Raw genomic sequence first — 19,683 nt, forward strand, 5'->3', positions numbered from 1 at the left:
TATTTACATTTAAATTCTAAAAAAAATGTACCCTAAATTGCCCGCCAACGATGAATGTAATGTCTATATTTTTGGCAAGATAAGCATAAGATAAGGACGCGTTGTAGTCCCTTTTACAATTTTAACAATAATGGTACGGGCAGCAACCCCTTTTACGCAAAAGATGCAAACTGCATATTTTCTTTTGCATTTCTTTCTTATTTTCAGGCTGTGAAGTTCAAAGATTATTCTAACTTTTATTTGACATAAAGATTTAACAACAAAACCAACATTATCTAAAACATAATACTAGTGTATATACCCAAAAGGGTGGTCAAAACAATTATGCAAACATTATAGGATTCTTCCCGAATGAAAACTATTGGGCCAATGGGAAAAAAAAATGTTTAAGTTCCCTTTAAAAAGCAAGAAATTTAGTAATTTCCCAAATACTATTTTCTATGTATTTGTTTGCGGGTTTAATCTACTTTTAAAATTCATATTTTTAAGGAAGTTTAAAAAATAAACGCAAGAGAAACTCAAAAATCTAAAGAAGTTTCAAGGTTTTAGTTTCACGGTGCATTAGCACTGTTGTTTACAAAAAAAAAACTCATTATCTCATAAAAAGATTGAATTTGTATGAAAACACCCGTAATTTTATGCGGAAATATACCGTAAAATTCGGACTGCTACTTAAAAATGTTTGTTAATTTTCTTTTGATGTACGGAGGACCCAAAGGTGGCGTTTCTCATGCAAAAGGAAATTGTACTTTCGCCACAATGAGGTTGTAGATTTAAGGCTTATAAAACTCATCTTGGTTGTCTGGACAAAATATTAAGAACGGGAGTTGATATGAAACATATTTAATTAACGAAATGAAGCTATTTCTTTTTTATGAAATTTATTTAATGTAGCTTTAACTTATATAGAAAAGAAAAAATATTGCCGGTCAATAAACGAGACAATGCCTACGCGGAAATCTCGAGGCGTTTAAAAACGCTAGACTTTTGGTCAATTTTTTACTGCTGTAAAGAAGAACCCGAAACTTGAACAATTTTAAATCCACAACGAAATCACGTCAGTGGCGTTTGTACGGTTGGAATTGATCATTTATTGTTATTTTAATGTTTCATTTATTAGCCGATTTAATTTGATTTTTGAGACACAGAAATGTTGTAGACCTTTGTTTTTCTTGCAAGTGATCAAAACTTATATTCTCTTTGTTCTGAAGTATAAACATCTGTAGTATAAAATGTGAAATCACCACACAAAGGTTGAAAATATATGAAAATTTAAATTCAAAACATCATTCACATTAAAAATTAAAGTATAAAAAACACTTACTGGAAAAAATTTTTGGGAATTTTTACCCCAAAAATTCAAAAAACTAAACAAAAAATTTTTCACATTGAAAATACAGTTTTATTTTTTATTTTATTTTTTACAAAACTTAAACAGCAAATTACATTTTCAAACTTTAGTAAATCACATAATGTTTGCCAAAGATAAATTATTTTGATGTTTTACGAAGGCAGTCGTTTTCCGCGCAAATATAAAATTATGTTCTTTTATATTCATACTGAATGAATGAATTTAATGCAGTTAATCTCAAATCAAACCAATTTTGTAAGTTTATATACTATGGATTAATTATCACTCATTGGTAAATTGAAGTGCTGTGAAATAGAACTTACCACTTTGCTGTGCTACGTATATACTGATTTGTTTTTATATTCTCTACATAAGATAAGGCGATGATAAGACTCTTGTCACTAAAAGGTTAAAGTTAAGTCACAGCAATATTAAAAGTAACACAGCGGATTCATTGTCATGACCCACTAGTCAGCGCCGATCTCCTTAAACCTTTCGTATTCAGACATTCACTAAAATACTAGCATTGCTATTAGATTTCAACTTTATAAATGAAAATATATGATTGATTTCTACCTGCTACACTAATTTTAAATCCAAAACCGCAAATGTCAAGGCCACTGGAATCTGTAAGGATAAAACATTAAACTGGCCATTTATTGTTATTTCACTGACCTAGGATCTTCTAACTTTGTATGCTGATAGATTCTCACAATCACAACATTTCAATTTTTTTAATAAAGTGTATAAAGATGCTGTTAGTCAATTGATATTTTTATTAAAGAATTATTCAAAATGTATTGTGTTTTTGTATCAATTTTGTACAGCAAAATGACGCATGCACAAAACCATCGCTAAATTAATATGCCTTAGAAAATAACAGCATGTTATGTATTTTTCGAGAACATTTCTATTCTGTTTTTATACAATATTGGCGGATTCATTCACCGAAACAATATCGTTTTTTAATTTTGATTAACTTATTTCATTAAATATAGCTTCATAACCTTTAAGGTTAATGGTAAATCTAGCAATTACATAAATGTAATTAACTTAAACTTCAACCTTTGTATTTATGCACCTTAATGACAGTGACACTGCTTTTCAGATGAAAAGTTAAGGTCTCTGAAATACTTTCTTCAGCTTATTGTAAAGTATAAATAGATCTTAGTTATAATTTAGAGAATGGAATAGTTGTTTCTTTCATTGAAAGACACTATTCCAATAGATATTTAAAGTAACAAAGCGGATCCATTGTCATGACCCACTTGTTAGCGCCGACCTCATTTAACCTTTCGTATATTGACATTCACTAAAATACTAGCATTGCTATTAGATTTGAACTAAATAAATGGATGATTTCAAACGGCAACACTTAATTTGAATTCAAAAAACTTAAAGGTCAAGGTTACTGGAATATGTAGTGATTAAATATTAAAGTAACCATTTATAAAAATTACATTGACCTAGGATCTTCAAACTTTGTGTGTGAATGCACGCTGTTAGGTTCTATCAATCACAACATTTGAAATGTTTTAATAATGTGTATAAAACTTTATTTCTGCTTTCAGTAAATTAATATTTTAATTACGAAAAAAGAAATAGTTCAATATATTTATGTATTGAATGTTTTTTCTTTTAAAAATGGTACATGTACGAAATCAATTTCCAATGATTTAGAAATGTGGTAAAACAAATGTATGAGTTATTAATCTCACATTTGGATGAGCGGCGAGATGAATATCTTTACTAAATATATATTGTATTTTTTCTTCTTTCCTGAAAATTATAGAAATGTTATCACAATTATATGTTAAGTATAAAAACGTATGTTACATGACAAAAACTGCACTATGGATTGTTTTGGAAAGGTTTTGGATATGGAGGTTTCTTGGGAGGAGTGATCAATTCATGCGCCGATCACCTGTTTAGTCTCTATTATACGCAGGTATAATAAACAAGTCTATTAAAACTGATGTGGTTGTATTTTTTACCGAAAGGAGAATGACTTAATTGTGTAGAGGTAAACAATTCGAAAATGCTTCATGTCAAATATATACTACTTAATTTATGCTATGCACCAATGTTTGAGTGTGAATATATTTTTGGGATAATTCTATTTAGGCCGTGCGAAATGTTTAAAATGTTGATTAACTGTTTTATCAATTCAGATGAATCGAATTTAATCATTTAAATGCGTTAAACACTGTTTTGCGCTAGAGAAGAGGATGGCGCCCTCTTTAAAGATTTCAGAATATATAGCTTGTTTTCAGACTTTGTTACATTGAATTTGTTTGTTCACAGATTTAGACTTAATACCGTGTTAGTGACCAGTGACTATCAATGACAGCTTTGCAGCGCCTTTTTATACTCCCTATATGTTTTTGATCGTTCTAACGGGTATGGCTGCCCATTATTGGACCAACATGGCCCCAAGCTCCTGGATGGTTCTAGATTGCAGCTGACGAGCTGAAATTCTGACTTGCAGCTCATTTAACATGTGTTATATTAGTCAGGTTAGCAAGCTGGCCAGTCAGTGCGCTCAATAGACTCATAACTGACCCACCTTCGTAGCGGTAAAGCTCAGCAGTATTTGCAGCCTGGAACCGTTCAAATGGCCTTCTCCAGACACTAGAACGCCTATATGTGGAGTCTAGGCAAAACCTGGACTCATCAGTGAAAAGAATGAGTCTCCGGTGTTCCAAGGTCCATTCCAAACAGGCCTGGCGATGTCAACGCAACAGGAGGATACGTTTGCAAGGTCTACTCGACTGCGAATTACCTTCATGCATCCTTCTACGTACCGTCTTTATGGAAACACGGATCCCCGCCGCATTTACAAGGTCTTTTCGAAGAGAAGTTGCTGAACGACCAAACACCGATGTTGAACCGGTGTTGTGACCCTTTGCTGACCGCCAGCATGCCTCCTTGTGGGTGTAACATGTAGCCGGTATCTCTCCCAGACTCTGGTGATGACGTTTTGGACACTAAGAGCCGCACCAACTTCGCGGAAGTCGGCCCCCTGCTGCACCATCCCTACAGCCCTCCATAATTCTGCTTCTCTCAAATGCCGCCTTAGCATTCGCCATATCGAAGTGACAGATGTAAGACATGTAAGCCACTGAATGACAATAAGCCAGTAATGTCGCTATATAGCAAGAAACGTGTGATTGTACACCCCATCAAAAACATGAAAATATTAGGCTGCATGCTTTCCATGCTACCAAGACGAGTTGTAACAGATAAATAAATACGGATTAATGTCAGGGGAATATCGCAAAACATTGCTGAATCAGAACTTTTAAAATTGGAAAGAAATCTGTTTTATACTTGTGATAATATAAAAATTAACTTATGGTGCCTAGTCAAAGTTGAGTAGTATATTTAAACTCCTGACAAAGAAGTCTTAAGTGTATTTTTCCTATATATTTTTTTTAATACTAAGTGACTCGTAGGGCGGGCGCCAGAATGGACTTCAAGGTGATGCTCCATGCCATATTTCTGCAGACTTGACATTGTTGTTTCTGCAAAAATTTTAAATATTTCATTTTTGAGCCAATTTCCCTCTTTTTATCCTGCAGTAATGGCAATTAGAATATGTTTTCACACATTTGGTTGGTACGAAAGAAATTGCGATTTCAAATCTTATCGTACAACTACAATACAGGACGGATTTCATTAAAACTTACGAAATGTTTGTACAAGAAAGTAGCTATATACATTTTATACAAGTTACTTTCATGTATGCAAAAGTAATGGCCTATATATTTTTTTCATCAAAAGCGTATCTTCAAAAATTTGTGTGTGTGATGCTTCATCAGAATGTTGAAAATATGAGAAGCAATACACATAAATGAATTTTAATGTAGAGTTTGCAATATTAAGGCTTAACGGACTATTTACATCATTACTCAGTTCTTAATGAGTTATTTTGTTATATTTCACCAACACACACATTTTAAGGGTTTTTGTTGAATTCTGTATTATTTATGCGTATGACTTAAACACATGTTAATGTATGACAAATATAGGTCAGCTTTGACTATCTGTGGATATCATCCAACATACCTGTCTGGGCATCCTAAGGTTCCATTGTTTGGTCTGTTCGTCTGTTTCACACATGTTTAAAACTGCCAAATTGTCAACTTTAAGAGGTAATAGTTTATTTGACTAAATGTTTACGTACTTATAAAGGTTGCAAATGTTATTTTGTAATAAAGGTTACAAATGTTATTTTGTAGTAAAAAACAAACAAATGATTGACAACATTGCTCAATATGGCAATGACATGAATTACATTGAAAAATGTTCCTCTGTAGATTTTGCGTCTACAACATTATACTGTTATTATATTTTCACAAATCTGCATTAAAATAAAAATAATTTTTTTTTGAACGCAGAACTTCTATCTGTGATATAAGAAGAGTTTGCATCATTTCTCTGCAGATCTCCCCCTTTGCGAAGATCAGTTGGCAGTCCTTACCTGATATATCATGCCAGTAAATGGTATCAAATTTATACTTTATCGCTGATTTAATAATTTAAATAGAAGTTTAATACGCAAATGATTTGTGCTGAAGTATATTACCCCTCGAATAAATGCTCATATCATATATGTGTATGAATATTATAAAAGTTTAAGAAATGAAATGATGATGGCAAAATGTGAACACACAAAAGTAAGGGTAAAGCTAATTGTTGTCGTTCTATGAGACAAATTCCCTTCTTTTGATTCCTTTGTTCGTTTAATTAGATCTAAGTTTAAACCTTTAGATATTAGTTTTTGAACGGGGCGACAAAGGATACAATCTGGTGTCAACACGGACGACCTTAAGCTGCATTAATGTATAACGTAAGGACATTTGTGAATTTACAACGTAAGGACATTTGTGAATTTACATCACTTTCACAAAATCGTTGTCAGCTCAAATATCCAGCTTGGAAGTTGTATTCCTTTGTGTGATGAATCTATCCAGCCAACTTGCGGACTTTTTGAGACAGTATTTTATTTTGTCCGCCTTAAAAATGTTTTGGGAGTATATATATATATAACCGCTGTGTTGATGCTCCGTAGTTCCATCAAGATTTCCTACAGTTTCTCCTAGCAATTTTATTTATAATTGAGTAATACCTTACACATTTGGTTAGACTGTTTGGCTAATCTTTAATACTGGATTAAAAAAAGTCGTATACCTGTGCAATGAATAATTACCATATGCACGGCATATCGCGTAAAAAACAAATACCATACCATAAAACACAATCAAGAGACATTTACCTTTTATCAAGTATAAAAAAAGACAAAACAAACGACAATTTGTTTCATTTGTTTAAAACATAAACAAGTTCCATCTTCCGTTCTCTTTAAATTGTCTATATCATCTTTAAGGTATCCATATCAAACTTTCCTTCCTCTGCCAGATGGAAAATTCGTGCTTTAAAATAAAACAAAAATTAAATGCTTCATGATCATGTATATCTGATTTGTAAGACATAGATGCATGCCCGATATGAGTTATAACTAGCGCCGAAAAAACAACAACAAAAAATAACAACAACAACAAATAAACAACAACACCACTTGTCCATTAGCTAAATATTCGTTCAACATAAATACCATACACTAATTGTCATCCAAAAGTTGTCTGGTCGTTAAGTGCATTTTCTATTATTTTATGTTCCGGTAATTTTCATGTATTTAAAATAAATATATATGAATGGTAATTCACTGGATATGTGAGAGAGAATACTGAGTAAATTCACGATGGAGTACTGATTATAATATTAGATTAAATGTGTCATGTAATTAAACACATTTATTTAATCTATTAGTTATATAACTTACCATTCTGTTCCTGACATGTGCCATAGTTACATCCACCATCAGCACAGCAAGAATGGCAAAGTGATGTGGCGCGTCCGGTATTACCACAAAGTCTGTCACGGTCTGGGCCAGGAGGTAGTGCCGTTTTATTTGAAACACAATTTTTATAGTCTTCATAAGCCGTTTTCATCAAAAAGTGACATTGCTGTAATACCAAATGATAGTCTTGTTAAAGCCACTGACCTCCAGATGGAAAAATGAAAAAAAAAATTCAAGTTAACAGTAAATACTGATCTAGTTAGGTTTATTTTATAAATCCATCATTACTGACACCTTTATTTAAGAAAGAATGTTGACACAATCGTTAATATATCGGGTTTTACTTTTCCAAATCTACTACATTACTAACGCAGTAGCCAATATAAATAGGAGAAGATAATTCATTTAACGCGGTCACGTGTCACAACAGTGGTCATTAAAAATCCCGGTATCCGAAATGCCCGGGATCGTTTATCAATTTTCGTCATTTAGTAGGCCCCTATCACATTTCAAGCTAAATCGATAAATTGGTCATCATATATATTAAATAATTACTCAATTATAATTAAAGTGCCATGAATTACTACAAATATAAAAACAAAAGCATTTATTCGTATCTCTATATGTTTGATAAAAGCCCGGATTCCGTGCGTTCCAGAGCACAGGTAGCGATATTGTCTTGTACGAACACGTGATACTAGAAAAAATCCCCGGATGAAAGAATTCTGCAGTAAAATAAAAGAAGGTATTTCCCGTTGGTGGAAAAGCGAACTGTTTGTTTTCAGAGCAATAATGTTAAAATATGAACATTTGAAGTGTCATTTCGATTACTTTCAACTATATAATGTTTTTAAGGGAGGATTTTGAAATATTAGCAAGACGGCAGTTCTTCTGGAGATCAGCTGCTTTAAGTTAACGTAGCCTCCTGATATATAATGGTTAATCTAAATGTAGTTTCCTTATGTTGGATCCTTTTCATGCCCACTCCGTATGCAAATAAACTTTCATGCTCTTATTTTCGATTTTTTAATGTTGAAAAAGTTTTTCATAAACTGAATATTTTGAAGACAAAAGGAAAAGTAGATTATCTCAAAAATTGAAACTATCGCTAAAACAATCTAATTGTTTTGGAAATGACAGACAGACAAGTAGACAGACAGACAAAGGAAAGAAGGACGGACAGACTGACTTACAGTCGGTAAAAAGACGTGCGGACTTGCGGGTAGATCTTAAACTATTGTATCAACACTTCATATCTTGACGAAGTCATGTGTTGGTGTTTACGATAAAATTACCATTATTGGTAATGCTTAAAAGCTTATGCTTTACCACAAATTTAATCACAAAGCATGTAAGATGAATGCAAAACGTAGACAATTCTGTGGCTAATGCACAAATGTAATTTAATGCAACTCGAATATGTTATGGCCTGTTAGACCAATATCGATCATAGGGTTTAAAAGAGAGCATTCGAATCAATTGACAACCAGTTTTAGCGCTTGTTTTTGATGGCAGTAACACAACAATCATTATTATCATTATCCTGAAACCATTGTTTTTGTAATAAAGTCGAAAACAATAATCATTATTATTATTATCCTGAAACCAGTGTTTCTAGTATAAAGTCGAACACAATAATCATTTTTATCATAATCTTGAACCAGTGTTAATTAAATATTTTGAATGCCAGATACTATAGAAAAATACGTTGAATATTATTTGTTGAAATATATATCTCAGCAAAGAGGAAAAAACACAAATATTTTCGAGGCCCATTGTATATCTACTGTTACTACTTATCGAGAAGAATAGGAACGCATTTTGATTGAATATCAAATGCGTAATAGTATTGAAATGAAATAGCAGCCAATGATACTAACAACCAATGAATAAATGAATAAGAAAATGGCATTAAGCAGCATAATGACTTACTGGCATATACCTACAACCGAAGAAAAACATATCACTTCCCATGACATCTGACTGTTAAGTATAGCATACCTGCATAATCATAAACGAAAAAAATTCATATATATAAAAGACAATTTTATAATATCGAAATAACAATTTTCAGTTGCATCAACTGTGCATTGTTAAAACTTAATATAAAGATTGAACCGGACTTACTAATCGTTTAAATTTTTCATCCATGCGAAATAGTAAAATATGTTAGTATTCAGATTCGTTTATTTACGCTATCACTAGGTCACGGTTAAATGGTATTTACTTATTTTTCATGAACTATAAACATATACCGTATTCCAGGCATATAGTTGCATTCAATGGTACAAAACTGTCCATTTTAGCTCTTTTAATTTTCCCATTATGGTGACAATATTTTGGTGAAAACATGCTGTGAACACTTAACACAATAAATGCAATCATATTGTGAAAAGAACAAGAGCTAAATCTGAAAATGTACTCACATATTGAAAAATGTACGAACAAAATAACAAATACCTTTAAGCGGTGACCCAATGTTCCCGTAAATGTCCCCTCCCCTTCGTATTTTATCACCTATTTAGTAATAATCCTTCATGCATTTGAAAAAGTACGCACCCGAATCTGAATTAACTAACGAAACACGTGAAAATCAACATTAGTTAATTCAGTACAATAATGTAAAAATAAACATTTAAACAGAAGGATCATTAATTAATAGATTAATTCAAAAACCTATTGTTGTCATAAGCTATGTTTAAAAACATTTCATTTGTTTTCAGAAATCCGCATACAAACGAATTAATTACTGTTTAATATTTTTTAAAACATCTAGAAAGGGGAAGTTTCCCACGAACTATAAACATGAGGGTCATGATAATATTAATATCGCTAACCTGAACATGACAAGGAACAAGAAATATTGTAATTCTGTATAATACGGATAGAGTTTGAATTGCGTTCGTTAGAAGCTTTCTGATAGACAAAATATTTACGTTATCTATTAATCGTCGATGTAGCTATTTGGAAACATATTCCTCTTTCATTAACGTTTTGAACCAATGGATTTCTGGACAAAAAAGTTGCTGTATTAATATTTTTATCTTTCTTGTCGAAACTGGTAAATACTGACACAGTACTGAAAATGCGGACATTTGGTATGTACAATACGGACATATTTCTTTATGTTATGAAAAATACGAACACTCTGGTAGTTTTTAAAAAAAGAAAATCATTACGAAACAGAAAAGAGATATATAATTTCATTGACAATAGAAAATTTAATTACAAAATTTGTTCAACTATTTAAATATTCTTTCTCAAATAATTACATTAAATTTAGTATCAATTTTCGTCTCCGTACAATTATTACTATAGGCAAAGGCATTTAAATGTCTGATAGACTTAAATATGAAATACACAAATACAAAAAGACTCACAGGTTGAAACTTTCATACACTACAAGAGTGTGGTTGTATTATAATACTACAACCTCTTTGGGAGTTTATGTTTTTAGATTATTTCGTTCATAATTCATTCAGAATAAATCTGTAAACAAAATTCAGTTATTTTTCAGTTTTTTTTCCATATCACGGCTCTTTTTTGCCTTTTTATTGTCATTTTGGCTGATTTTCTCTAAAAATGCCCGTTTGTGCTCCAAAAACCTCTCAGCTAGAAAGCAATTTTGTCGGCTTAGAGCGACGCTTTGCTACAGACTTCCAACGTTTTACAATTTGTGGAGGCAGATAAATTGCTTCGATGCTGCTATGTACAGAAATTTTCTCTTCTTCAGAAATAATATCCTTGACAACGGGATAGGCGCCAGCAAGCATATTCATTAAATGACCAGGTTCACTTATGTCTAAAATTGGAGCAGGTGAGCTATCAACTCGTTCCAACAAGATACTGTTATAAGAAGACAGATTGTCTGCATCGAATGAGTCACTGTGTTATAAGCTATGTGACTTCTTCAAATGATTCATTGATTTGAGCCAGCAGACTCACTTCTTCAATGGATTATTGCCTAGAACTAAGACATGCTTTGGGAGAGGAATAACTGATACGTAGAAGATATTTTTCGAAATTATGACAGCCTTGAGGGAACAATCAACTTGTCCAATGGACATATTTTCCGATGCTAATACAGGCTCAGTGATTTAAAATGTCTTTAGAAGAGACAATTGCTGAAGTTGAAACAGGTCGAGTGACGGGTAGATCAGTTAGCTTACGTAGACAGAAAGCCCTTGTTGGCACGGCGCGCCTATATAGAGGTACCACATGCTCTAAAACCGATTTCCACATTTGTTAATGACACAGCTTTCTCCTAAGCATATGCAATAGAGCAGGAAATGTCCACTTGTCAACTATATGAAGAACATTTTCCTGCAAAAAAGAACGTGCATGATTGTACGCCCTTTGCAACGGTCCAAAGACTGTACGGTCTAAGGATTGTAGAAAATAGGTACAGTGGGGTGGTAAACTCATGAGGACAATATTCTCTTTAATAGGCCGTTCTATTTTATTGAAATCCATAGCCATTCATTGATAGAAGTTGCGGGCGACCAGGACCGCAGTTTTTAAGGAAAGACAGTGTCAAACTACTCCTCAGCAATTTCATCCTTTATCAGTCTATTCTGTTGAAATGTCGAGACATCTTTGTCAGGGGCTCTAAGTGTATTTAATTCCGGCAAAGACCGCCGTTTGGTTTTGCCTTTGGTGATAAACATAGGAGGGATGCGATCACCAGCGCCGTTAAATTAAGCCATCAACGTAATATTCGATGACTGTTGCTAGTCCCGCTCACGACAGATTTCTCTCCTCAGCGAAAACCTTGACTGGATTATGTTCAACGTTAAAACCGGCTTCATCACAGTTCCAGATGTATAGCGACTTATCCTGCAGATAGTTTTCAGCAACAATTGTCTCAAGTGTGTCAAAGTACTATCCCAGCATTTCTGGCAATTGCCCGGGCTTTCTCAAAACAAGGTCTTGGAATCGGCGCTTCAACACTTCGAACCATGCTTTCCCGGCTTTGAAATCATTACAACCGGAATTGATCTTTAGTTGGTCTCACAGTACATTTGTTCCTCTCAAAATGTTTACGGCTAAGGCGAATCCCATATTCAGCGGCTGTCTTAATGCTTCCTACATGTTTTTCCTTTTACAGCAGCAGGTAATGCTGGTGATTTGCCATGACTTGTGCCCAAGCCATGCTTTCCGAACTAGCGATCACCAATCGTCAACCTCGGCAAATTTAAACTGTTTTGTCGCATTTTGTACGGACATCTCGGCATCAACAGCTCTGAGAGTGTTTTCTAGGGATGTTTGTTTATACATCATAGTTTTGATTGGTTTTGTTTAGTTTTTGTTAGTTTTGTTTGGGGTCCTCCTGGGCTCATTACCACTGGCTCTTGTTGCTGGATCGTGTGGGGGTTGCGTTCATTGAACACCGTCTTTCATTGCTGATCTTGTTAAGTATATTTTTCCCCAAGCTCAGGTGAGCTAAAAGTCTATTTTTAGCATCACCGGTTTGACACCAATTTAATTAAAACACTTGTAATGGGTAGAACTTTATGCAAAGTAATAACTACATACAAAAACAAGAGGGACAAGATGGCCCTAGATCGCTCACCTGACCAATGGTTCTTTGACAGGCTAAGATATAAAAAGTTTAAATTAATATGTTTTATTAAAATGTGTTTGATTAACCCGTTAATTACACTTTAAAAAAGAACAGACTAAAATGGGATAAATTTTATATTTACTAGATGTAGCCCTTATTCAGGATAAGGCTTTAGCGCGTGTGCAATGATTATAAAATACGATGATTGATCTAAAGTTCATGGCCCGATGTACTTCCAGTAGTTAGAGGACCCAACTAATGGTCTCACTTTTCAATAAAATCGCCCTGTATATCAATTCACTTTGCCCACCTGTGCTCCAACTGGCTTAATCCTTCAAAATAGAACTCTAAATTTTGGTCCTCAAAGAACTCATTGACCGCCTCCATGACACCTTTATTGCTACCAAAACGTCTACCACGAAGTCTGCTTTTCAGATTCTGAAACAGGTAGAGGTCAGAGGGGGCCAAGTCCGGATATTATTGGGTTTAGGAAGAACAAAAATTGTATTACATGGTCTTAACATAGGAAATAACGGGGAAGGGACGGGGCAAATAAACCCTAGGATATTTTATTGAACAGACTTGGTTGACGCACGACGGATGCAGAGAGTGATCACAAAAGCTCACCCTTGGGCACTTTATCCTCAAGTGAGCTAAAAATATGAACATTTCTGTCTCGGTTTTAGTAAATCTGTTTTTCTGAGAGACAATGGGGACTAGTTGAATATTTCTAATATCTCTAGCATCGGTTGAACTTTGTAATTCAAAAGTATCAATAGACTATATATGTACCTCATTAGGTTGACATGTTCCAAGTATTACACAGGAACTCGGATCTTTTACTTCGGATTGTTGCGAAGACCGATGATCACAGCTGTAGCACTGGGTACTGTTTAACGTGTCTGAAAAGTTGAAATCTTTAAATTGAACAGATGAAATAGCACAAGTATTACTGAAAAAACTTTCGTTGTTTTTTTTTCTTATTTTTTGAGAGGGGGGGGGGATAAAAAATCCTTTCGTCAAATGAATGGTATGCTTTCCTTAGTTTTACTTGATAATACAATGAAGACATTCGGCCAAAATTAGAATTTGATAAATAAACCAGACTTACCGATTTAAATTCACCCTTTGGTAGACCTAGAACTGATGCAAATGGATTCACAATTAATAGAGAATATTTCTGTACATGTTTGTGAAGAAAAAATTTTTTTAAGCGTTAAAGCGGATATCTATTTTGATCCCGTTAAGTTAACATGGTGCAGAGGCTATTTCTTGTAGTAAAATCAATGATAAAAATAGTGTTTAAGACGATAAAAATGTCGAACAGAAATTATTGTTTCTGGGATAATTTGGAAAACGTGTTTAAACGTACCATCTTTGATTCCACATAACCGTTTATTACAGTCATCTCCAAGTGCACAACATCTACAAAGCAGTTGATAAAATAATATATTACACGGTTTAAACGGTGATTACAGGTAATAATGTTCAATAGTTATATTGTCATAAGCTGTTATATATTACAAAAAAGTTGCTGTTTTTTTTTATTTTGATTAATATATTAATATAATATTTTGTTTAATTATAACTGTCACATTTTCCAGATTATGTAAGGAATTCTTTTTTAAAATTTTGAAATGCAGAAATGTGTAAATTTTCAATAAGCCAGGCCGCTGACATGTTTATTGTAATGTATTCGTCTAACACATTGACAACATTTGTTTTTATCAACAATTTTATCAAGGGTATTTATTTGATGTTTACTTATGTTATTATCTATTTGACTTAAAGGATGGAATAAACAGACAGCTGGCTTTGGACAGCTCGCGTAGCATTAGTCTTATTCAAATCTTTTAAATTGGTCGAATCGATGAATTATGAAATTGGTTAAGAATTCGATTATACGGCAATTTCTGGTGTCGTTAAATACTGGTCCTTTCTTCGTATAGTCAGATGTGTTAAGACTCCTGAACTATATACGCGCACGTTAACTAAATGAACGAGAATTGAATAATTGGATAATAACTGTTTGAGATAAAATGCATTTTGTTTCAATATTGTTCGTTGCTCATGGTATATACCGTTCTACACGAAAAGCAATATATTTCAAGGCATCAAGCGACATTTAATGTTTTTTTGTCATAATCCTAAGGACAGTTCTCGAACGTTTCGAAAAGAAACCCATAGAATGCATGGATTTGTACGCATGATTCCGGCAAAAATAGGCTACTAAATGTTTTCGTGCATTCATCATTCATTCTTTCGGACATATAAACATGTATGAAATTAAATATATTTCTTTCATAATGTACTTTGTTTCTATTATTCTTTTTTAATTCACTTACACAATATTTTGAACTGCATGCATCAGACAAGTTTCTTTATACATTTTAATGCAAGTGTTGTAATTTCAAATATTACCTTGAACACGCTAACATGTCACTACGTTTCCCTCCACTAATGTCACACACCTGTTTGTATATAAAAATTTAATGATAATTCACACGCCCTAATTAAGAAAAATGTGTTAATGAGGTAAAGAAATGAATGTCCTAAGAAATAAACTAGGGTCCTTAAAAGAATCAATTCAATAGAAATATATAATATCATGAAAGAAAAGTACAGATGTACAGCTACATTGTGGGTCTTTATTTTCCGAAAGAAAAAGTGTGTGTGTGCGTGCGTGCGTGGTGCGTGTGTGCGTGCGTATGTGCGTGCGTGCGCATGTGTGACTATTCAATGTTATATCTATTGATAAAATGAAATCATTGTATATGCATGTAAAAGCTCGGTGCGAAACGACAAAGTAATTATGTTGCACATGCAGATGTTTTTACTGACGCTCGTAAGCGCGTCTGACCATAGCTTATAGCAGCATTTTCGGCAAATCACGACGTTTACCTTGCTGTCTTTATCAATGCATCTTTATGGAATAAACAACGCATTCGCAATTATTTTTCAAGACGTTCTAACGTAATTGCATGCTTTAATAATTTATTGACATCAAGATAAAATATATCCCATAAGCTAACTGTAAATTTAATAAATTGCGAAAATCCCATACCCGAAAGCAACAGAAACCACATGGTTTTATAAATTTGAGTTTTTCTTAAAATGTATTACTTGTACAGTCAAAATCTGACAAATCTTTAATAAATTAAGACAGAAGTCATTCATGGACTATACTTGTAAAGTCTGTTTTATGGTCTATAATAAATGTATATCCAGTATCGCAGAATGCGCAAGAAAAAGCAACGCGCATCTATGCATATAGACAGTGCTATAGAGGTAGGTAAAACACACTGATATGCAGCTCATCTGTTCATCTGTATATTGATTTTATGAAATCAAATTAGAAAACAAGAATGAAACACGTACACTCTTAGCTCTGCAGCCGCCGTTATATACAACTGTTGGTTGATGTGTTATGAATTCATCCATGAAACATTTCTGTAAAATGCAACATATTTTGACATTGACATTTATTTAAATTGTACGGTGTTATTGTCTGAATACTTTGAAGAATATTCAATGTATAGTAACAAGTGTAGAATTCAAAAATTGTACATGGTCGATATATTCATACTTTTGTAATTGTGATTCTTGCATGATAAAGAACAGAAAATGCTACACTTGGCAATGCTAAATAATACTGGAAATGTTGCATATTTATTTATAAATTTTATCACATTATAGTAGATTGGTCAATTTTTCTAGATAATCTTAACATTAATACTTCACAATGTATTATGAGAGTACGTTGCCTTACCTCGAGTGTGGCGTCACAAGTAACAAGACTGTTACAATCAGCCAATGTTCGCGCTTGGTTACACAACCTACACTTAATGGTGCTTAATGGGGACACAAGAGTAGCAAACCCTGAAAAATATCATATTCGTCCTTTAAAATATACAAAAAAACGATTGATGCCACACACAAGTTTACCCATTTTCTGTTATATATGGTGGCTGGTTTATGCCATGACGTATCTTCGTTCCGTTGGACGAAAGGCGAAAACACGAGATGACTAAAATGTGTTTACTTTGCCTTATTGTCGTGTCTACGTCTGGCACCCTGCGGAGAGAAAATACGACAGAATGGTAACATTGTCGTTTTTTATTGACTGGCGCCCCATGGACCGAAATGCAAAATCACCAAAATACGACAAATTCACCATTTTATTGTACTTTCATGTTTTCGAAAGGCGTCCCGCAGAACGAATGTTTGACAATGTGGTCACCTTGTCTTATTTTTGTGTGTTTGTCCGGCACCCTGTGGAGCAAAATGACACGGGTCAGCCACCATATTTATTGATTTTATTGATTGTATTTGCTTTTAATATAGAACAATGCATTTAATTAAGTTAATAAATTGTTTCATAATGTTTAAGCTCATTATTGTTGCACTATGGAAGAAAGAGTAAGCCTTATATACGAGAGAAGATCAAGAAAAACCAGGAATTAAGCTATAAATTCAATACAAAATTATCGAATATTTCATTAATCTTACATTTTATTAGTGCATTACATATCCATTTAACAAGGAAACAAAAACCATAAAAAAAAACAACAAAACACACTATGGCCACCATACGATGGTAATGTGCGACATTACGATGGTGACCGTTTACTGTGGTGACAGTACGACGGTGACCGATGAGAGTGACAGAACGATAATTACAGTGCGACAGTATAATAGTCTGTCAATATCAAACTGTCGTACTTCGCCATCGTACTGTCGTTATTTCAAGATCGTATGTCGCGCTTCGCCATCGTACTGTTATCATCGTACTGTAATGCTTCTTGCTGGCCATAACATAACACCGTAGAATAAGGAGAATTTTGGGTCATATTAAATGTTTCTGAAGAGACATTTCGAACTTTTCCGGACTCCTTAATGATGACGTTTTCAAATAAATGTTGCTTGAAACTTAATTCCGAATTATAAACAAAAATCCGGGTAATTCTGGATCATCCATCGCACATGTAATTTATTACTTACCCATAAAAATGAAGGACGCAAGAAGAAAACGTACCATTTTTCCTGTAAAAAAATCGAAACGCTCAAAAGTGAATAAAATCTGAATCATACCTTCGTGGTCAAGTCCTACGCATCATTAAAAATATTTTCGAAACGTTGTTTGAATATACGTGCACTGTAATATATTAAACTGCACTGTTAGAAATACATTTGAAACATGTCCATCACATGGAGATATTGTAGCTATGAATTTACAACAGTTTTTTAAAAATTTCATCCATGACTGCAAAGACGTTTTCCTAAGATCTCAATTTATTATAAAAACCGCGGGTTTTTCTAGCACTGGTGTTAACAGTAAAATGTCTAATACGCATGAAAATATTGTAAAGTGCATTAAATTCCATGTAACATTATATGCAATGTTTCCACTTGTTCTCTCTTTCATGGATTGATTTTTGGTATTTTTAATTTTAGTTCCTTTATCAATTAATTTCAAAATTTCCCTTCAATTGCTAATACAAAATTGGTCGATTAAAAATCTTACCGTTTCGCACTGCCACGTATTTTCTAAAAGAATGATTTAAATGGGTTGAATGTCAGTTAGATAAAACTAGTAAGATAAGACCTCTAGCTTGACTTGTAGTTACGAGTCTTTACAACTAAATGATATTTACATAGCACTTTTCAATCATTGAGCCGGCGATAAGCTATGCAAAGTTAGCCCTCTATTTTATAAACGTTTTACCGTTTTTCTCTTTTTTAACTAAAACGAATATTTTAAAAAACAATGCTATCGACATGACAATAGATCTCAAATTCTTGTTTTGAACAATAAGTTTAAAACCCTTAAAGGAATAGGAATGGATGGATCGATGTCTGTCTAATATAAATATTCATCATTTAAAAAGAGGTACCATGACAGTTTTTCTGTTGACATCAACCCTATAAGTGAGAAATTCGTGTTTTAAGACACTATTTTTACTTGAGAAATAAGTTCATGGGCGCCGCCATTTTGGCGTTCTGTCATTCTCGCGAGACAGACGAGACCGAGATTGTGACGTGTTAGACCCACTTCCGGTATAGGTGTACACGCTGGTACAACTGAAATATATCTTGATGAATAACTTATTAATCTTATTGCGTACATTATATATTATTTATGAAAACATCATATGGAACTGAATTGTTTTAATTAATTAATTGAAGACGCCGCGACATTAATTATCATTTGTCCGATTTTCAAGCTTGCTGATGATCCCACCACATGATTTAAACAATGATTGCTTAATTTTCAAAGATAAACCATCAATTTAATTTGGGTAGAACTATTTTAAATTGCCAAGTGAAAAAATTGTTTACATACATCATTTCAAATAAAAATCAATTAAATGTAGATTTGAAGAGTGTTATTATTTTGGAATGTCATACTGTATGATTGCAAACATCTAAAATAGCTATGGAATTTATACTGTAAATATAAGTAATATATTTGAAATATATACCTCAATGGTATGTTGTAACGAATAAATGATTTTTTATTCATAATACATACATGCAGGTTGTTTTATGAGTATTGCCAATCCCAGTGGATTTTACAGGGTAATAATTGACAGGGCAAGCACCCACAAATTTTCAATAAATATTACAAATTCTGTAAAAAGAGTGTTCATGTTTGTGTTGAAAATTTACTGCATTATATTTTGTATATTTACCAAGGAAGTTGTTTTGTCACGCACACTAATAAAGATTGTTAACAGTGAAAGATATTACGAGTGCTTATATGCAACTAAGCTATTTGCTGTGCTTGGACATTAACTGTCTTTATCGCATGGCTGTGAGCTTTTCCTTTGTTCTTTCTAACCCATTATACTCAGTACACTTCAATGAGCATTTCAAAACTGTATTGATATATAACAGTACAGTTTT

General features: G+C 33.2%; 2 protein-coding genes across 2 annotated transcripts in view; one reads left to right on the forward strand and one right to left on the reverse strand.

Moving 5' to 3' along the window:
- The window catches only part of LOC132725919 (kidney mitochondrial carrier protein 1-like), a 263,207-nt gene that overhangs the window by 127,407 nt on the left and 116,117 nt on the right, over positions 1–19,683 (forward strand). The window lies entirely within an intron of this gene.
- LOC132725906 (uncharacterized) lies at positions 6,668–18,417 on the reverse strand. The gene is made up of 10 exons (XM_060711099.1): positions 18,302–18,417; positions 17,779–17,820; positions 16,547–16,656; positions 16,156–16,227; positions 15,199–15,248; positions 14,150–14,202; positions 13,570–13,679; positions 9,147–9,215; positions 7,197–7,380; positions 6,668–6,786 (listed from the first exon to the last, which is right to left on the reverse strand). Exons 2-8 carry the CDS (start codon positions 17,813–17,815, stop codon positions 9,201–9,203), a joined length of 447 nt encoding a protein of 148 aa, XP_060567082.1. The 5' UTR covers positions 17,816–17,820; positions 18,302–18,417; the 3' UTR covers positions 6,668–6,786; positions 7,197–7,380; positions 9,147–9,200.

The sequence above is a fragment of the Ruditapes philippinarum genome, unplaced genomic scaffold (genome assembly GCF_026571515.1).
Source record: "Ruditapes philippinarum isolate M1 unplaced genomic scaffold, ASM2657151v2 ctg27_1_1_1_1, whole genome shotgun sequence".
Classification (NCBI taxonomy): domain Eukaryota; kingdom Metazoa; phylum Mollusca; class Bivalvia; order Venerida; family Veneridae; genus Ruditapes; species Ruditapes philippinarum.